Raw genomic sequence first — 21,142 nt, forward strand, 5'->3', positions numbered from 1 at the left:
ATATATATATACATGTATATATATGTGTATGTGTGTGTATTCATAAATATGTGTTTATCTTTATATTTATTTTGCTCACTTGTATAAGAAATGTATATACATGGAGCAATAGGTTTGTAGAGTAAAGTTTTTGCATTCAAATTTTTCTCTTTTGGCTTTTTTGTGAGAAAGTCTCTCTATGTGCTTCAAGCTAGCCACAAATTTACTAGTTAGCCAAGCATGGCTATAAACTAGTGATTCACCTGTCTCAGAACACATGTACTAGGTTTACAAAAGTGTGCACCACCTTGAGCAGGCTTGAATTAAAAATTGAAGGGTAATATATAATAGAAACAATTGCATTTTCATTTTGGGCTGGGCACAGGATCATTGCTATTTGTGCTCCTAAAATTCTTCTGTAATATCACACTTCCCTAAATAGCCTGGTGGAGCTAAATTGCTAAGTCAAGATAGGTCAAGGTTGTAGAACAAAAAAGTATAAATAACTTAAGAAGACTGGGGAGAGTCCTAACAAATATAACTGAATTTCACTCACATTCCTAGATGAATCTGTCCAAAGAAAATAGGTTCAATAGAACAACTAAAAAATTCAAAATACTGTGTACCCATTCATTAGTAGCCATAAGTGCAAATGTTTTGGTTTGGGGAATAACCCTGAGGTTGTGAGATGTTATGTGGTAGTTATTTATAACCGTCAGCTGGATTGAATTTAGAACAAGCCAAAAGACACTCTGTGGAGGAAGACACAGAGTCTTCCTCCACAGAGACCTTCCCCTCACCCCTACCTCCTATTTTCCTCTGAAAGGGTGCCTTCTCAAAGGAATATGCTGGGTATCCCCCACCCTGATGCATCAAGTCTCTGCCAGGAAGGGAGGACTACCTTGAATGTGGACAACACCAGTCCATGTTGCCTCTGAGTGAATGAAACCATTAAAAGTGAGAACAATACTAATATCCCTCTCTCTGCTTCCCGACTAGGCCCTCTTTGCAGCCAGAAGCCTCACACTCCCCCACTGCAGCCAGAGCTCTTCTTCCTGCAATGCCCTCCTTACCACCAGGAGCTGCACTGTCAAGCAAACTTTTCTTTCTTACATTTCTTTGGCCAGATATCTTGTCGCAGCCACAGGAAAAGTATTGACTCTGGAACGATTAGCGGACACTTGGGTGAAGGAAGGCATCACCTCACTCTGTGCTATCTCATGAAGTTTCTGCAGAATGAATTCAAATTAAGCAGTTTTTATACTGTAGGCAGGAGTGGGTGGCGAACCTCTCTGGGTTTGGGGCAGGTGAGGGGAAGGGTTTATTGCAGGAAATCTACTGCTCACTGGAGCTCTATAACCTTTTTCATTAGAAATTAAACATACACCAAGTCAATTATCAATTAAGTGACACGTTGGATAAACATTGTAGGCATTAATTGACCCTTCAAGGGTTCTTTGAAGCTCACTGGGCTGCTCCAGTGTCTTTGAAGTCTCGTTTGGCTTCAGCCAGCTACTGATTAGATTGATTTAATAGTGAAATTGTGCTGGGTTAATGGGAACAAAATAAAGTGCATTTATGCAGTGTGTTGTTTTTCCATGGAGGGGACTCACAGCTAGGCCAGAGCAGGAGAGGGTCCTTGGTTAGTGACTTATTTAGCCTTACTCCTGCAGTACAAAATAACAAATTGGATCATGGGAGTTCTCCCACTCAATTAGAGAGAAGATTGCTGGAGGGACATTCTACTGTGTTTCTTCTGCACATCTCCTATGGTGTTCTTCATCTAGACCCTCTCTAATCATTGTGCTCACTTTGTAAACATGGAATGGCCACATGGAAGCAGGTAGCTGTGTAACCATAACAAGGTACTGGGAAGTGAGACTCGAGTGGGGGCATGGCCTAGGGCTAAGATAGAGGATATGAGGGACTGGAGACCAGTAGAAAGATTTCTTCTGTCTTGTCCCGGAAGATCTGCCAAGGCTTCTGGATTCTTCCTGGGCAGCCTGAAGAAGGAGCACTCAGCTTGGGGCAGGGCAAAATCTCCACATTTGTCCTCGCTCCACCCTTCCTGCCATGTGCAGCTGTACACATTCCCTGACACAAGAAGAGTGCCAGTGTCCCCTCTCCAATCCCCTTGCCAGGGAAACACAATCCTGACCATTTAACCCTCAAGTCTTAACTTAGAAATTATAGCTGACACACACAGATATGACATCAGCTTTCATTCTTGGTGTTCTTAGAGTCACAGGATACACCATCAAGTCACTGAAAGTGGATAAAATCAGACAGTTTTGCTGCATTTAAAAAGGTTTGTTGAAATTTTATTTTTATTCGATGTATTCATTTTATGTGTATGAGCATGTAGGTGGACCATGAATGTGCAAGTGCCTACAGAGGTAAGAAGAGGTCATTGGACCCCTTAGGCCTGAAGTTACAGGTGATTGTGATCTACGAATGTAGGTGCTAAAGCTTGAAGCTGGGTTCTCTGTAAGAAGCAACAAACACTCGTAACCACTGAGCCATCTCTCCAGCCTATTTCTAAAAAATTACAATAGAAAACATAGTTACTAGAGCCTGTTCCAAGTCAACTAGAAACAGTTGTTCTGTTCTTAAGCATCACTAGGAAGACTACTACCTGACTATATGAAAATCTAAAACGATGATGATGATGAAGATAATGATATAAATCAGCCTTGATCAGTATGCATACAGGTGGTAAGGTTTAAATTTCCACATTTATACATATAAGTGTTTGGCAAATGAGATTCACTATGTTGAGGCTGCCTCTACTGTAGTCATGGCAACTAGGAGCAAAGAAATTATAGCAGAATTAGTAATTTCACTCAAAGTGTAATGAAAATAAAGCTAATCCCATTATTGGTCTCAACAATTTTTCCATGCAGTTTCCTCTTACTATGCCCTTGCTTGTTCATCATGTCTTTAAAAACAGATTATTGGAAAATTGTACATGTATGCCCTCTCTGCACTTATAGCCATTAGCACCATCCTCCTGCCTCGGAGGCATAACCTTGTTTTGGAGAAGAGGCCAAGTTCACCCTTCTCCTTACTTTTCTTGCAATCTTGGAATGGATAAATCTAAATATACCAATTTGAGCCATTAAACATTTCAGAGACTGTCACTAAAATTATAGTAAAATAATAGTCTTTTAAAAGATAAGGCAGATAATACACATTTGTATAAATCTTGAAAGCGTGTTCCCAATTATTCTATTTTAAATTTGAAGTGTGTTCATGTGGGCTTGATGGTTACTTAAGAAAACCATCTTTTTTCTTTTCAGCCTCCACTGAAGATTAACGGCTTGATGTGAGTTCCATTTAAAGTAACACTCCATATGGACACGTCAAGACAATTCCCTCTGTAATTACAATAAGCCCTGAGTGTCACCAAAGTAAAATAAATAAGAAACCCTCTGTCCTTTCTCATGCAGTATACAGTGGTACATGGATTTTCAGTGGACCTGTCTCCTCAACTGCAGCATCCTCTGCAAGGCACAAGGAGACTGTGCGGCTGAGTATTCCAGGGCATCCACTGTGTATCCCAGGGCACAGTGACGCAGAGTTTGGTGGACTCAGACCCTGAGTTTGGGCAGTTCCTGAGTTTGGGCTGCTCTCTGTTGTCCTTCTTTGTACAAGTTTCTTGTTCATGTAACAGACAAAGGTGTTAAGAGTCCATAAGGGAAAACCATCCTTTAGGGGTTTTGCATTTCCAATAAATGGGGGCTCATAAATCATCATCATGTACGGATGCAAAGGCTGCACATTGTCTACAAAGGCCATTCATGGTGACAGACTAGGACAATACGCAGGATAGTTTAGGAGCTCGCAGAAGCAAAGTCGCTCTAATAACTATCCTAAAAAGAATCTCTGGAGACCTCAGATAACTGAAGTAAGTTTCCCCATTCTAATAACAAAATTTGGGGGTGTTTCCAAAGCTGAGCAATTTCTTCTTGACCAACAACTTTTTCCACTGTTGCATTATGCCCATGGGTTGTGGCAGCCACTGGGAAATGGAAGGGAAAGGAAAGGAAAGGAGGTGAGGTGAGACCAGAGAGGAAAAGAAAAGGGAGGGGGAGAAGACTCACCTGTGATGGATAAGAAAGTGAATAAAGAGCCTAGGAGGAGAGGAGGGAGGAGAGGAGAGGAGCAAAAGGGAAGGGAAGAGTAGATGGGAAAAGGAGAGGGAGGGGATGAAGGGATGGGGAGATCAAGGATGAAGCAATGAGGGGATAAGGGATGAGGGGATGAGAGGATGAGGGGATGGACATGAGGGGGTGAAGGAATAAGGAGATTTAAGGTAAGGGGATGAGGGGAAGAAGGGATGAGAGGATGAGAGGGATGAAGGGAAGAGGGGATGGGGCTAGGGGCAGAGAACTCACCTATGATGAATAACAAATGAAATCAACCAAGAGTAGAAGTAGGGAAGATAGGGGTGAGGAATGGGAGGCAATTCATGTGGGATGAGTAAGGAAATGGGGAAAACAGACAACAAGATGTCATCTGGCTCCTGAGCACAGCAGGGACTTTTCTTCTCTGTGACACTCACATAGGAAGGAGCTGCTCCCTTTTCTGAAGCCACAATCATCTCCCTAGCAACGGCCTTGGCTGCTCCTTCTATTTTAGTGACTTATGTTGTCACCTGAACACCCACACTCTCCCTTTTGCTTGACAAAAGCCATCACCACACTCTATAAACACTAAGTTCTTCCCTGTTTTCCAATCTCTCCCCCACTCTGACACTTTAAAGCAACAGAATCAGTCAACACCCAACACCCAATACCTAGCACATCCAGGTTCTCACAAATTTAAAGTTAACCAAGTAATTTCTGCAACTCACCATATACTTTCCATTTTCAAACAATTTATATCGTTATAAAGTAGTTCCCCGTAAAATATTTATGTAGTTAAAAAGTTAGAAGTGTTTGGATCCCTTGCTTCTACAGCAATAATTGGCAGAACTTAGACACATGATTCATGACTTTGTTTCATGAACTTAAAAGCCATTTAAATATGACTTCTTAAGGCATGATGTTAGGTCAAAGAGTGACTGGTAATGAGAATCAGGGCTTTCAGTCAGCACCAGTGTTCATAGCTCTGATTCTCAGTAACATGAGATACATAAAAGTTCTAGCAAATGCATGAGGTTGAAGAACAATGGGTAATGCCAAAGTCCTCTTCAATGTGAATAACAGTACAGTTCATGACAGTGGTTGTGGAGCTTGCTAAAACCAGCACACCGTGGCATGTTTCTCAAACCAACACACAGTGGCATGTTTCTCAAAGGCATTTTTGTGCTTAGTTTGGGTTGATCCCCACAACATTCTTGCCCCAGCTCTCCCTTTGTACCCTTCCTTTGTAGCCTCCACATTCTCCTTTCTATGGTCTGTCCTATGTTCAAATACATTCACATTATCTTCCTTAAAGCCTTTATACCCAGGATGGTTCCCTTATACATATATAAGGGAACCATATATGTTTACATATACACATACCTAATTTTATGTGCATAAACATTTTTCCCACATGGATGCTCTTCTAAACCTGGGGCACTTCAATTAATGTATTTTTCAAGGTATATCCATTTTCTGGAAAGTTTATTTTTCTTTACAGATGAATAAAATTCCACCTAGTTTATGTGACATATTTCTATTATTTATTATTTATCTACTCAATATCTATTGGTGGACATTTAGGTTGATTACATTTCCTTTGTCCTACAGATCCTACAGATAGAGCCACAGTAAATATGAATGTGCAAATGACTCTAGTAAGATGGAAAGTCTTTGGGTGTGTGCCCTGGCGTCATACAGCTATGTTCTAATGAAGTTCTATTTTTGCTTTTACTTCTGTAATGGGAATAATATTTAACATAAGAGAAGTAAAATGCAAGAGGGGGAAGTACATATCCACTTTTTTTGTGAGCACAGAGCTTCTAATTGTGGAAAACCAAGTGATTCAGTTTGATGTTAAGGAATGGTGTAAAAGAGGATCTCCTTCTATCATCTTAAACATTTAGCCTTGCCATCCTTTCGGCTGTGAACCCAAGTCAAGACTGAAAGTCATCAAAATATTTTAACACTTCTTCTACTAACTCTTTGGCATGTACACACATGGCTAGTTGTTTCTATGTAATATTCTAAAATTACCTAATGGCTCAAGACTAAAACTAAAGGAATGATGCAACTTCAACTTACCAAAATTATTTAAATAATTAAAACAATAGAATGTTCAACTAGCAACAAGTAATTCAGAGATATGAAGCTGGAATTAAGCTATCTTATATCTGTTCCTTTAATTTTCCATTTTAGAACTGTACTGTGGAAACACTGAAGGCAGCTCTACTATAAGCATGGCTGTACTTCAATCTACTCTCTGTCATACACTCAATTCCCAGCCTCCAATTGGTCAGATGTGTGACATTTCATGTTAGAGTCCACACTAACTCTTTTTGAGATGTGTCCTGACAGGTGGTTCTAGAGTTCTGTGACCCTCTTCCAAGAGGGGCAGGAAAATATCATGGTCCCACTGTCAAGTTCCTCATCATTTTGCAAGAAGAGAGAAAATAAACCCCAAAGCCAAAATACATCCACTCAAACTATGTCCTCTCTAGATGAGAACCAAGACCCAGGGGTCCTCCTAAGTGTTTCCTGGGAAGATTTGAGTTTAATATGAGAAAAGGAAAAAACTTCAAGTGTTCATGCTTTCTCTGGCTTCAAATGCCAATACAGAAACATCTCAGACACTGGATTGGGTTACAACTAAGGATCAAGAAGAAAAATACTATACTCAAGTTGGCCACTAACTATCCAATGACACCACGTGGCAGATCCTCTTTCTCCTGAAAAGATGATGCAAAGACTACCAAGAGCTCACATAATTATACAAACTCACCATATGGATGGTGCTTCTGTTCCACTGATCTCTAAGAAGTCATATCCTTCCTCCAGCTGGAAGTCAGTAAAAACAAGAGCAATGGTGTCCCCAGGCTCAGCCAAGATGGTCCACGTGCAGTCAGCATTGTTGTCGTATTCTGAGGGGAAGTGAGGGCTGGATATGGAACCACTGGTCCCTCTTAGGGTTCCCCCGCAGGCACCCTCAGCTGTAGAAACAGAAACAAAAAGGCTACTCAATGCTCAGAAGCCTGTCATACATAAGCATGTTTACAAGTGTCCCTATTGACTACCAAGACATTGTTTCTGAATTTAGAATGAAGGTAATCTAAAAAGATCACTTCTAGGTAATTAATTTAGCTCCATAGGTGGTGTACAAAAGCCAAAGGTTAATTTACATTATCAAGCCAATATCATAGTGGGAGAGATAATAAAACTGTCAAGAAAGTGAATTTAATATATAAGTAAATATCCAAATATATACCTAAATGCAATTAAGCTCTTCTTAATATAAGGGAGATATAAGACAGACATTTCTACTTACCATTTACTGTGTATGTAACTGCACAGTATGTTGACACTTATAAATATTACTATAAAACTGTCAAGTCTTATGCATTAATGCATCATAAATAAATGATCATTAACAAACAGCATAACTTTACTTAATATTTAGAATTTACTCTTCTCTGCAGTTTCTTTGTGGGCTCACAAAATTAATTGCTTCAATGTAAATCCTCATGCAAAAACAGCAATACCAGGTTTATTACATTAAATTCACAAAACACTGCTCACGAGTAAATTTAGAATCTGACATTATAGTTGGATGGTTGAAATGTGTTCATTTAAATGCAACATTTGAGATGCACATCCAGGTACTAATTCAAATTATAGCCAGGTCCTCTCTCTCCCAGAATTTTAGAAGGGAAATTACTTTGGCTTAAGGATCCTAATACTCTCTTATGGTGATCTACAAGCTGCAGTTTTATGACTAGAAACTCATGTGGTTGGATTTAGGTAGACACCAGCAGAAGTCTTAACTAGAAATCTGCACAATCAACTTTACTGGATTCTCCTGGTAAAGACCTCAGTAACCAGAAGTGATATGGAGGCTGTGTGGCAGGAGTACCATGTCCACAGTATGCTTGTTTGCTGAAGCTGAGCACAGAGGGTCAACATCCACATGCAACCCACTGTTGGAAGTGTTAGCTACTTTCAGGGTTGTCTGCCAATCCCTTATAGCATGTGACTCTGGGGCTAGTGAACACAAGAGCCTTTTATTATGTTAACATCTGAGGAGAACTGTGGTGAGGCCAACTATAAAGTGTTGTCCTCTAGAATGACCTCGAATTTCATGTTTCTTCTTTCCGTGTGTGAATAAGACCAGTGGCTTCAAATGTCACTTGGAGGTTTCCTGGGTTTAGGAAGTCAAACTTGACCAAGATGCATAAACACTGTGGCCTGCACCTATTCAAGGAGCAGAAAAGAGGCACAATTTCATAACCATAGTGATGTAGAAAAAGTGATATAAGTAGGACAAAAGATAGAAAATTAAACAGAGGAAGGAACAATAAAAAAAACAGACAGAGATAAAAACATATATCATTTTTCTGACTCTGTACTTGGGATCAAGTTTTATATGGTAGATATTTAAAAATCAAAAGAAAAATTTCAAATAAGTTATAATTAGATTATCCCTAATTCACATTCAACTTTACTATATTTATTTTATTGTGTGTGTTCTCTTCTGAGACAGAGTGTCAATATGTCATCTTCATTAACCCCAGATATGTTGTGTGGCTTTAGACCATTTCAAACTGTGCTGTCAGTCTGTGAGCATAGTACTTCTCCTGGAGAACTGCAGAACTCCAGTACTCTGACTTGTAATTATTTTGTGAATTTCATGTAAACACATAGACACAGAAGTTTATGAAAAAAGTTTTCTATTATCCCATCGCATTTGCTGAAGATGGGGTATTGATTGATGGTGCAAAGGAAATAAAAACATCTATCAACTATGCAATGTTAGGAAGAATGTGGAGTAAAATAACAAGACTACCTAATTAATGTTAAAATTGATCAATTTAAAGACTTTATTCCAAAATACACAAAAGTGTAAGGCATTTACTGTTTGAAACATGGAGATAAACATGAGTTTATAATATTGTAATTTATAAATAAAGATATTTGTAATATATATATGTATGCACACACACATATATCAAGATCAGTAAATGAAAGATATTTTGAAGGGAGAGATATTCTTGGGATTCTATTCTAATTACAGTTGACAATCCACTCTATCTTCACTTCACAAGCAAAATAGAAATGACAAAGCAATCGCTCATGTTCCTTTCTTTTCTATCTACATGTGTAAATGAGGATGTCACAATATTATATTTCCATTAAATGAAGCATAAAAAGAAATTAGTAACAACTCACAACTAATTTTCATGGAATGTATCATGATCTACAATTTTGGACTCTTTTCAGTGCCCAGGAATATTCCTATGTTTTAAAAGTCTATCAGGCTTAGACAGCTTCTCTTGCAAGTCTGCTCTACAGCATGTAACTTATGGCTCTGTCTTGGGTTGTTCTCCTCCATTCTAAAAGCTATAAAGCCAGGGCTGGCTACTAACCCTTCAGCACCGCGGACAGCTCCAGACCTCTGTGGCTTGAGTCACAAGAAAACTGCTGAGAACAACTTAGCCAGTGAAATCACAGTGAATACTTCATTGACTGCAGCTGGGCACAGAATGAATCAACTTTCCAATGACCCCCAAGATACATGTGTAATTGTTTTCTTTTAAAGCAGATAAAGAATTAAATTAAATTTGGAAGAGCACAGCTGAAATTGAGACTTTTTAGTCGTCACAGTACTTGGGGGTTGGGGCCATGGGCATCTTTGTTGTGGATGCTGCCCTCTGCTTGTAGGAAGCTTGCTATCATCAGAGGTTCTGCTAATTGTCCTGGCTGGGCTCAGTTACAGTAAGGACTAATCCCAGCAATACCCACAATTGTTCTTCTTTGTGGACCCAGCTTCCTCTCCCTCAAACACAGTGAGTTTTATTCATGCTCTTACAAGTTCTGTTTGGAGACATAGACTTGCAATTATGAGACATAATACTCTATTAAAATGTCATAGTAGCTTTGAGTCAAGAGCAGCTATTGGAAAGGAGATATTTTACTTATATAAACATTAAATTATACACATATAAATATTAATACTTAAATAAACATTAAAACAAGGGTGATATTCATGGGTTTTTCAAATGATCTGTTTCTGTAGAGCAGTTTGATCTATGAAAATAAAATATTATTTGAAAACTGTCTCATTTTGATACATTCTACATAATGGTATTTCATAAGTACACTAGAAAAAAAACATAAGGGATCTGAATAAGAAAACAGCTATCTGATTTTTCTAAGCTAAATTGTCTATTTTCTTCAGAAGGACATAATAATCAGCTTCATAGTCAAAGTACTGTGGTGCATAGTCCTCATAGTCAAAGTACTGTGGTGCACAGTCCTCACTAACTCATCTCTTCTCTAACCTTGAGAAATTCATGTGTGGTAAATAAACGTTAAATATTGTCACATTGATAATTCAGGTAGAGATGTATCTATTGGCTGAAGTGTGTTACAAATGTAGTCTGAACCCATGGGGAAAAAAAAACCATGGGTTTATGTGGAAATATGGTATGTTTAAATAAATGTTTTACTTATCATTATCATAAGTGAGACTAAAATATTAAGGATAATTATCAAAAAGCTAAGTAATTATTGTCAATATTTGGATATATATTCATATATTAGAGGTTTCTTTCAAGATAACATATTACTACTAAAACCTTAAAATATTGGTGGTGTTTTATTGTTTATCAACGTTTGAGGACTGAAAAAAAACCTATTTCACTGTGAAATTAGTATGCAACACATAGTTTTTACATGAATGATGGCTGCTAACATGAATTATGTATTTCAGCTTTTTGGAAACTTTCACCCTAAGATTTCCGCATGGAAGTGTGATAGCAGAGCCAAGGGCATGAGTGTGGCTCCACAGAAGACTTCTCATATGGAAATCATTTCTTAAATCTATTTTATGTCCAATTCTTATAACATCTTCTATTTTACAAAAAATTGACCAATTAAAGTAAGTCTGAATTTGTCTGAGTTAAACCAGGCAGAAAACAATGTTTTCAATGAAAGATGTGCCAACTCTACTGGCTTCTGTGAGTGGGGAATGACTTTGAATGTCAAAAAAGGGTCCATATTTATACTTTCCCTCTGAGAATTTTGAAATTATTCTCACATTGAGAAGTCTTATTCTCAATGTAAAATGTCCCTTTCTGGGTGTTTGACTAGCTAAAATCTATTTTATACACACAGTACAAAACATCAAATAGAACACGTTTTAGAAGCCTAACTTTGCTATGCCGTGAAGAATTGACAACTCTCAGATCTGCAAAGATAGTGAGTCATTTACATGACGGGCATTAGAGCCAGACTGTATGATAATCCCATGTGTGCACTGAGAATCTGTGATTCCTGACACCAGTCCAGGGAGTCCCCATGTCAGGGTTAATTTTATAAAATGAAATATTTGCAAGGGCATGCACAGACTCACCTCTACTTAAGACATATAGCTGCCTAATGCTAGATGGTGTCTTCTAGATATAGCAGGTAAGCTACAGCCAAGAAATGCTTAGAATATGCTTGCTTAAATAAGATCCACATAATAACATCACCAGTTGCCATGTAAAATACTTGGTATAAATACCAGAAGATTCTACTGTACTTGAATAGGTATAGTCAATCAATGCTGAGGGAGAAGAATCTCTTGTATCCAGTGATAAGTCCTTCATGAGTTTATCCAGTCCCAAATGACATCCAAACACACACACACACACACACACACACACACACACACACACACACACACACTAGCTACATTAACTGAATGAGCTCAGTAGGTTTGTTGATTATATATTATGTATGCATGTGTATAATAACTACAGAAGAAGTTGTGAGGTTGAGGGGGAGTGGAGTTGAAGGGGAAGAGGGGGGGAAATGGTATAAATACACTACTCATATATGAAATTCTCAAAAAAATAATGCAATGTGAGCACCACATATCCATTCATGCCTTATTATGAGGTTTAGATGAGTAGTCATAGTTAAGCATATATTAATGGTTAGGTAAATCCTAACTGCTTGGTGTGAACAGAGCTTTCTTCTATTTGTCTCACTATATCTGGTCACATTATACTGATTCCTTACAAGTGTGCTGAGCACTGTGCTGACTAGATTTTTTTGCCATCTTAACTCAAGTGAGAGTTATTTGGGAAGAAGGAATCTTAGAAAAAATGGCATCATATTGTTGTCTTCTAGGCAGGCCTGTAGAGCATTTTCCTGATTAATGAGCAATTTGGGTTAGTCCAGATCAGTGTAAGTGGTGTCACTTTTGGGCTGGTGATCTTGGGTGCTATAAGAAAGTAGGCTCAGCTAGCCATGAGGAGAAAGCCAGTAGTCAGTACTCTTCCATGGATTCTGCATCATGTCTTTGCTCTGGGTACCTGCTCTGAGTTCCTGTCCAGCCTTCCCTTGGTGATGGACTCTCATATGGAACTGTAAACTCAAATAAACTCTTTCTGCTCACATTCTTTTTAGTCCTAGTGCTTTATCACAGCAATAAAAAAGTGGAACAGAGAAATCCAAAACAACACCTATTAAGAAAATCTACTAAGGTTTTATCCAACTCCAGTCAACATGCCTACCATAGGAAAAAGAACAGTCATGTCAGTAAAGATGTGGAAACATAGCAGGAGTCTCCATAAAATACTAGTAGGGATATTAATGCATCCCAAAGAATGGAATATAGAGATTTTCACAGAAAAAGACTTTCCATGTTGCCTTCCATTGGGGGAAAGAAAACTTAGTTCTAGCTTTTGCTAAAACTAATTTCAACATAGACATTGCTCTCTTCATCTCAAAGAGGCTTCAACATTTCTAAGTAGATAAAGAACCCTCGTCATGTGACCACTTTGTTATGTAGACCCATCTTCTTATCAGTTCTTATAATTAAGCTACATCTGTGTTTGGGAACAACTATGCATCATTAGTTAAAAACATCAGGACTCTGCAAAAAATAAGGAAAGATATAGAAGGCTCAACACGGTGGTTCACACTTGTAATCCCAGGAGGCTGAGACTCAGAGAATCAGTGCTAGTTAAAGAATCAGTGCTAGTTAAAGTCTAGCCTGGGATATTAAGTAAGATCATTTCTCAAAAAATAGGCAAGAGAAATAAAACTTCTTAAATTAATTAAGACACTATTTTCTGAGCTGCTCAAAGTAGCATTCATTGGTTTAGGTATCCCTGATGCACTGGAATGTAGGTATTATATTTTGCACAGAGATATGTGGTCATTGTAAAAAATATACTAGATTTTGAAGTCAATATGAAGATAATCAAACAACTCATAAGTCATTAATACTGAGTGTGCATCTCAGTGATAAATTTTTGGATGTCTTAGCCTATACAAGCTAATATTCAAATAAACTTCATCTGTTTCTTTGGATAAAGAGCCCTTTCCAGTGTTATGTATAAAAGTAGAACAGACCATTCTGTACCCTGAAGTAGCTGCCTGTAGCCTGATCAGTGCTAACATGAGTCTGTGAAGTTCCTCTCAGCCCTCTGGCAGGTGCCAAATCTTATAGTCTCTGTGTCTTTTTTCTTTTTAAAGATTTATTTATTTATTTATTTATTTATTTATTTATTTACTTATTTATTTATTTATATGGTATTCTGCCTGCATGTATGCCAGCAAGACAGAAGAGGGCAACAGATTACATTATAGATGGTTGTGAGCCACCATATGGTGGCTGGGATTTGAACTCAGGACTTCTGGAAGAGCAGCCAGTAATCTTAACCTCTTAGCCATCCCTCCAGCCTGATCTTTGTGTCTTTAACACAAAATGATAGCCATTTCTATCAGTTTCATTGATAAATCACATCAGTCATGCTTGCCTGGGACATAGCAAATATCTTTGCCTAAGTGTGGAAACTATTAATAGAAAGTTCATTCATTGGGTCAGGTATTCTATCTATCTATCTTTTTTTAATAAGATATTTTCTTCATTTACATTTCAAATGTTATCCCCTTTCCTGGTTTCCCCTCCAAATACACCTTCACAGGACCAATATCTCTCCTCTCACTGGTAAACAAGGCCATCTTCTGCTACCTATGTAGCTGGAGCTATGAGTCCCACCATGTGTACTCTTTGGTTAGTGGTTTGGTCCCTGGGAACTCTCAACTGAGGAATATCAAATGGCTGAGAAGCACCTAAATAATTGTTCAATTTCCTTTGTCATCAGGGAAATGTAAATCAAAACAACCCTGTGATTCCACCTCACACCATTCAGAATAGCTAAGATCTATCTATCTATCTATCTATCTATCTATCTATCTATCTATCTATCTATCTATCATCCATCTTAAAATGTGTATTATTATATTTCCAATAGGATTTTAAAAGATTTTTTATTCATGAGTGTGTGCACTGCACAAGAATACAAGTTCCACATATGCACACTATTCAAGAGTCAGAGACCCTAGAACTGGATTTACAGGCTAGTTGTAGCCACCATGAGGGTTCTGGGGATCAAACCCAGGTCCTCTGCATTGAATAGCCAATGCTTCTCACCATAAGCTGTCTCTCCACTCCACTCCTCAGTAGCATTTGCTTGGTAGCAAGGTTCCTTTTATTCTGATATCTCATGTTTTTTATCTCTCACAGGAAGATCATGGGCCAGGGTCAGTCTTGAGAAAATGAAATAATGCTTTAAAATTTAGGTAACATGGTACAAAACCCAAAGTGAAATGTGAAATGGTGTTGCTTCTGGATGAAAACAGAGTAAACATCTCAAGACATTGATATTGGCCAAGATGCTTATGATAAGATCCAAAAAAAATTACAAGCAACAACAAAAATTAACAGCAACAAAAATTAACAGATGGGCTATCAAACTGTGAAGCATCTGCACAGTAAAGAACAAAGTGAGATGTCCTAAAGATTTGTGTGTGTGTGTGTGGGGGGGTGATGTTTCCATGACAGCACCCACCACGTGAGAAGGAAATCAGAATGCACACATCACCCAAAACACAGAGAACAGTCACCATAATAATAAAAAATGATACAGTAGAAGCTGAGCTGGCAATTGCAAAGGTCATTTCCCATAGAAGACTACATCACTGGGCAGCAATTAAAAAATCTACAGATATTGACTACAAGGGGTGTAATTATTCTTCATTTAGAATAACTGTTATGAAAACACTGCATAAATAAATAAATAAATAAATAATACAAATAAACTTTTAAATAACAAATATGAGAATGCAGAGAAAAGAAAATTCTTGCACATGATGGATGATTGTTCAGGGAGTAATTTAAATCCAATATAGAAAAGATTGGAGATCTCATAATAGCAACAATGTCACTCAGCAATCCCACTACAGGGTACATATTTAAGGTATGTTTAATGGTTTCCTGAAAGAGCTAATTGGGTAGCCAATTTATTTGTAGCACAATTATCAACAGCTAAGATGTGGAATCAAGCATGATCTTCTGGTGTTCCACGTATAGCCTATGTATGTAGGATGAGGGCATGGTGAGAGATTGGCAGCCTAGCATTTATACACATGGGATGCACATGTTTCATTTTCTATTGAGGATTATCTGGGTAATGCATTTACCTACTATCTTACCAAGTCCTGGACTCTTCCCAACACCCAGGGCTCTCTTTGCTGCTTCATACTGCACACTACATTCTGCTTTTGATTTGAACCTCTTTTGCCTTACAGGGTCCTTGAGTTCAAAGGATGCTGGATACAGTAGCATCTAACATGATGTAATAATTTATGAAAAAGGGGAAAGCAAGGCAAGTTAAGAAAGCATTTGTTTACTGGCTATTAGGTCCTTCATGGATTGCCTTTAGAGCTTCATGACCACTTTTATTTCTTGTTTCTAAAGATACACTATGATATGCACAGTGTAATGGCCCAGCTGTCAGGGATGATGAGTGAAGATGGTGATGATGGACAGTTATGAAAGTTGAACTGTTGAAAAGAGGTGATAGGTTAAGATGAGGAATAAGATAATGTTGGCTTCTAAGTGAGAGAGTCCTGAGCTCATACCTAAAAGAAATGCTCCCAGCAAGCTGCTGTGGTCCCCACTATGACTGCAGGTATTACTGTGAAGAGCATCCCATAACTATATATGGTCCACACACTTAGGTGTTACTGTGTCAGTGAGACACTTGTGGTGGGAAGGAAAAGTAAAATGTTACAGTGCCGGCCAGAAGTCACTATGAACAAGACTGTAGTGTGCCAGCCAGAAGACACTGTGAACCAAGACTGTAGTGTTACTGTTACACTGTGATCCAGGACTGTAGTGTTACTGTTACACTGTGAACCAAGACTGTAGTGTTACTGTTACACTGTGAACAAGACTGTAGTGTTACTGTTACACTGTGAACAAGACTGTAGTGTTACTGTTACACCGTGAACAAGACTGTAGGGTTACTGTTATACCGTGAACAAGACTGTAGTATTAATGTCACACTGTGATCCAAGACTGTAGTATTAATGTCACACTGTGATCCAAGACTGTAGTGTTACTGTTACACTGTGAACAAGACTGTAGTGTTACTGTTACACTGTGAACAAGACTGTAGTGTTACTGTTACACTGTGAACAAGACTGTAGTGTAACTGTTACACTGTGAACAAGACTGTAGTGTTACTGTTGCACTGTGAACAAGACTGTAGTGTTACTGTTACACTGTGAACCAAGACTGTAGTGTTACTGGTACCAATATTTCCAGGAAGAAGCGTCAGACAACTTTTGGAACCACCAGAACTTTTGGGAATCAAAAAACACAATCATTTCATTGAAAACCCAGCTCACCAACACTACTGAGTTGTTTGTTTGTTATTTTATAATGCAGCTCCTGGAGATGCACCCTCTTCATATATATCAACATTAGACCACTGACTTTTTCTTTATTAATGAGTTATCTCAATCAACAAGAAGTGGCATGTCTCTTGAATTATTTTATTCTATGAATTTTGAATTTTTACCTGGCCATGAATCAGACAAGGCATGAATATAAATGCTTTGATCTCTAACATAGAGGAACATATTTACCTTGACAAAGTTAGGCGTTAATAAAAACTTGGCTAAAGAACAAGAAAGATATTGAAAGGTTGTTATATCAACTTTGACTCATAAAATATATAGTTGCAGAATTGCTATAGATCTTTAGTGAAAGAAAACAGCCTGCTGAGGACAAGATGAAAAAAAATCATGTAGAAAGAGAAAAATTCCAATGGATTTGGTAAATTCTAATACAGAAAGCAAGCAATCATGTTGCAACTCTTGGTCTTCAAAACTGAGATTATTTCTTAAAGGCTACAGAGTGTTGTATGAGTAGCATCTAGACATTAACTAACATACAAAGTGATAACAAATAATGAATTAGGTTATCAAACCTTGTTTTTATTAATCAAGCCATTAAGATAATACAGTGTGGGTAAGAGTGGAAGTAGAAAAAAATATTTGAAAGAAAAAAATGTGGCTGTACTTGAGGTCTAAAAGGTGCAGGGAATGACAGAAAGAAAAACTTAGTAACTTTTAGGTCACGAGAGTGAGCAAATCATGACCCCCAACCACTTGGGAAGGAGGGAGAAGGAAGGGGGCTTTGGAACTTTCCGACGGCCAATGATACTGTCTTTCAAAGGGGTCAATTATTCAAAAGAACTATGGAAAAGCAGGGGGGAAGGGCTGCAGGCTCTGGATCATGATGGCATATCCATTGTGAAACCAGATAAATGGAGATAATGAACAGTGTAAGAATGTAAAAATAGGTATGATTAACTTTAGCAACACTCACAGAAAAGAAACAATTGGAGAAGACTGATAGACATGTGGGAGAATAAAACAGCCATAATAGAATTTTTCCAGAGATAAGAAAGGACTTTAAAAGTGCTAGAACCCAGCTCTGGATTCTGAACTTTTATCTGGGCCTGAGTACTTTCCTACATGCACCTTTAGATTCTATACCTGTGACATGTATATTTTATGTTGTCTCTACATAGGAGATTTATTGAGAAAGCCATCCTGGGCCATGGTAACTTACCATTCCATACTAGCTGCAGAGCTATGGGGGCTATCACTGTAAAATCATTAACATCACAGAGAATTCATGAAACTCCAACATCTGACCAGAAGATAGCTGGACAATAAGATACATTAAAATATAAGTGCATGGAAACAATGATTGGGAATGAAGGCTGTCGGCAGACTAACGTGGATTAAAAAATCAGATTGGGATAATTAAATTTTGGTTTTATTTGAGTATTTATTTTTAAGTCTCTTATAACCCAAGCTGATGTTGAACTATGTAGCAGATGATGACTTCGAACCCTGATATTTCTATCTCTGTCTTCTAAGTGCTGGGATCACCTGAGTGAGCCACCATGCCCAGAAAGCTTTTCTTTCATTATCTGATAAATTAGCATCAACATTTACACCAGTGGGTGGGTGGAAGATTAGACCATGGGACTGTCTTCCTGACATCTCATTAAAACTGTAATTACTACTAACCTGTACTTTTATTTATAAATCAAGATGAGCCTTTCTTAGTCACCCCTAATCCAGGATTTAATACATTCTTCCTCAAAGATAGCAATAGTAAAATAATTCCACCAAAGTGGCTAGACATGCTAGGAACTGAGAAAAAGGCACCAACTCATAGAAACATGGTTCATTGTTCTGTGGTTACCTTGTAACAAATGCCAGAGTGTTGGAAGCATGTTTAGAAGAAGAAATTTAATTGTTTAATTATCTTTAAATTTTAATGTAAATTTGGTATACAAGGAAGCATGAGATAAAACAAACAAGACAAGACAAGCATAGTGGCTCAAGCCTGAAACCCTGGCTCTCAGGAACCTGAGTCAGGAGAATCACTGTGGATGTTGGGAGTACAGAGATAAAGTAATGAAGAAAAAGCTAGAAGAAAGAAGAAGAAATTCATAAAGGATCAGGACACATAATTACTCTAACTAGAAATCTGTACATCTATGAAAGGGATAGGAAGAAATATGGATATTTGAGCTCTTATAGCAGGCTTGCTGGTTTACCTAAGGTCTTAGCATGGTGTTTGTTTGTTTGTTTGTTTGTTTTTGCTTTTTCCATGTTGTATCTAATTTATTTTGAAAGTAGGTTGAAAGTAAGGATAAACTGCCCAATGCTGCCCCCTTTAACTAGTTATGATATTGTGAATGTCAGCTTCAAAGTCACTCCCTAGGCTCAGGCTTCCCTTCTCAGGGGAACAGGGATAAACCTACCTCTGCAGAAAGGAGCTGGGAAGTCCCAGGATGCGCCATTCCCAGGGCTGACAATGCAAGTCAAAATGGCGTGGCCTTCCAAGATATAGCCGGAGAGACAGCTGTACCTGATCTTGTCGCCTATGTTGAACCTTGTTCCGTGAAGAACTCCTTTCAGTATCTCCCCAGGGTTTCCACACGTGTGACTAGGTAAAACTGTTGGAGGGAGAAAAGGATGTTGAAGAAAGTGTTCCATGAAGAAGCATTTATATTATAATATAAGCACTATGTTTGAACTACTAAAATCTGCAAGTTGCACTTATGAGCTGAACAGAAAACATGTCTGGAGTTTTGAACATCTGCCCTGTCACATATTTATAATGGTTTTTGCAAAGTGTAAACAAATGCATTTGGTTAAAGAAAAACCTATACTTCTTTTCATATTCTGTCTTCCATTAGAGATCTAGATTATTTTGGTAATAATGAGATTTCATATGATGCAAGGAAGAGCCAGAGAGCTGAGAAGATGATGTCTGAGGTATGGATGCATGCCATTGTGCTATTTTTTTTTTTAGTTCAAACCTCATTGTTACTAACACACATAATGCACATCATTAATTGCTATCCAGTCTATATCTCAAGACTGCAGAAGCAGTACCATGTCTGATACACATCACTAATATCTAATTTATGTGCACTCCCAGACCTCAGCATCAGTCCCACACTCCTGATACACATCACTAAACAGTATTCAATCCATGTTAATCCTCAGACCTTAGCATCACTTCGACACCTGATACACATCACTGAACAGTATCCAATGCATGTTTATCTTCAGCGTCAGTATCACACACTTGATAGACATCACTAAACAGTATCCAGTGCATGGCTATTCTCAGATCTCAGCTTCAGCACCACACACCTGATAGATATTACTCAACAGAATCCAATGCATGGTTATTCTCAGTACCATGTATTAGCATCAGTACCACACACCTGATACACATCACTAAACAGTATCCAATCAATTTTTATTCTCAGCATCAGTACCATATCTGATACACATCACTACCCAGTAATGGACACATATTTGTTTTCAGACCCCACCAGCAGTATCACTCATGGTTCATATAATTGATTGGTATCCAACCCATGTTTCGTAGATAAGATTTGCACTAAAGAATAAATAAAAGAATCTCTCTCAAGCCCGTGAAATGGTTCTGTCCTTAGAACCCAGCCCTAGAGTCTGTTCACTGGACATTCTCAGCTGTCTCTATTTGTGTTGCCAAAGCAAGTTCTGTATTTACAGTTCAAAGTCAGGTTGTTGATTCTATTTGTTCTGGAGCCTTCTTTTCACCCTGAAAGAGTCTCACCCATCTGCATGTGGCATGGTCAGAGGGATTTGAAATCCCTGGCTGAAGAACACTATCTTGGATGGAATTGATACCACTTGGTGGAAAGGATGAGAGACAGGTGGCTCCATAATTTTGCTTTAAACTTAGCTACCCCACCAGGGATTCAGTGCTTTCTGTGAAATAGTCAAATATTTTAAGAGATCTACTATTTTTTAAAAAAATTTCAAAGAAAGACCAGTTTCTAAAGGAATAAATTGTTTCCTTTCTGTATTCATTTCATGCCTGTGTGTGTGTGTGTGTGTTTGTGTGTGTGTGTGTGTGTGTGTGTGTTTGTGAAGGGTAGTTTTAATGATTTTTATAAGTACATTTATTTTTTTTTGTTTTTTAATTAATTATTTATTTATATCTCAAATGTTGCCCTTCTTCCAGAATTCTTTACTCCCTCTCCCTTCTCTTCACCACTGCGAGCATAGCCCAACCACAGGGTATCCCCTTCCCTCCACCTCAAGTCTCT

The 21,142-nt window shown here is 38.1% G+C and overlaps 1 protein-coding gene across 4 annotated transcripts in view; it reads right to left on the reverse strand.

Annotated features, from left to right (window-relative positions):
- The window catches only part of Csmd1 (CUB and Sushi multiple domains 1), a 1,620,113-nt gene that overhangs the window by 790,107 nt on the left and 808,864 nt on the right, over positions 1 to 21,142 (reverse strand). For all 4 annotated transcript variants that reach the window (XM_031339198.1, XM_031339200.1, XM_031339199.1 and 1 more), the window contains 2 exons: positions 19,295 to 19,489; positions 6,889 to 7,096 (listed from right to left, as the gene is read on the reverse strand). In XM_031339198.1, coding sequence (XP_031195058.1) covers positions 6,889 to 7,096; positions 19,295 to 19,489 — 403 coding nt within the window. The remainder of the gene's footprint in view (positions 1 to 6,888; positions 7,097 to 19,294; positions 19,490 to 21,142) is intronic.

Source organism: Mastomys coucha, unplaced genomic scaffold, assembly GCF_008632895.1.
Source record: "Mastomys coucha isolate ucsf_1 unplaced genomic scaffold, UCSF_Mcou_1 pScaffold22, whole genome shotgun sequence".
Taxonomy (NCBI): Eukaryota; Metazoa; Chordata; class Mammalia; order Rodentia; family Muridae; genus Mastomys; species Mastomys coucha.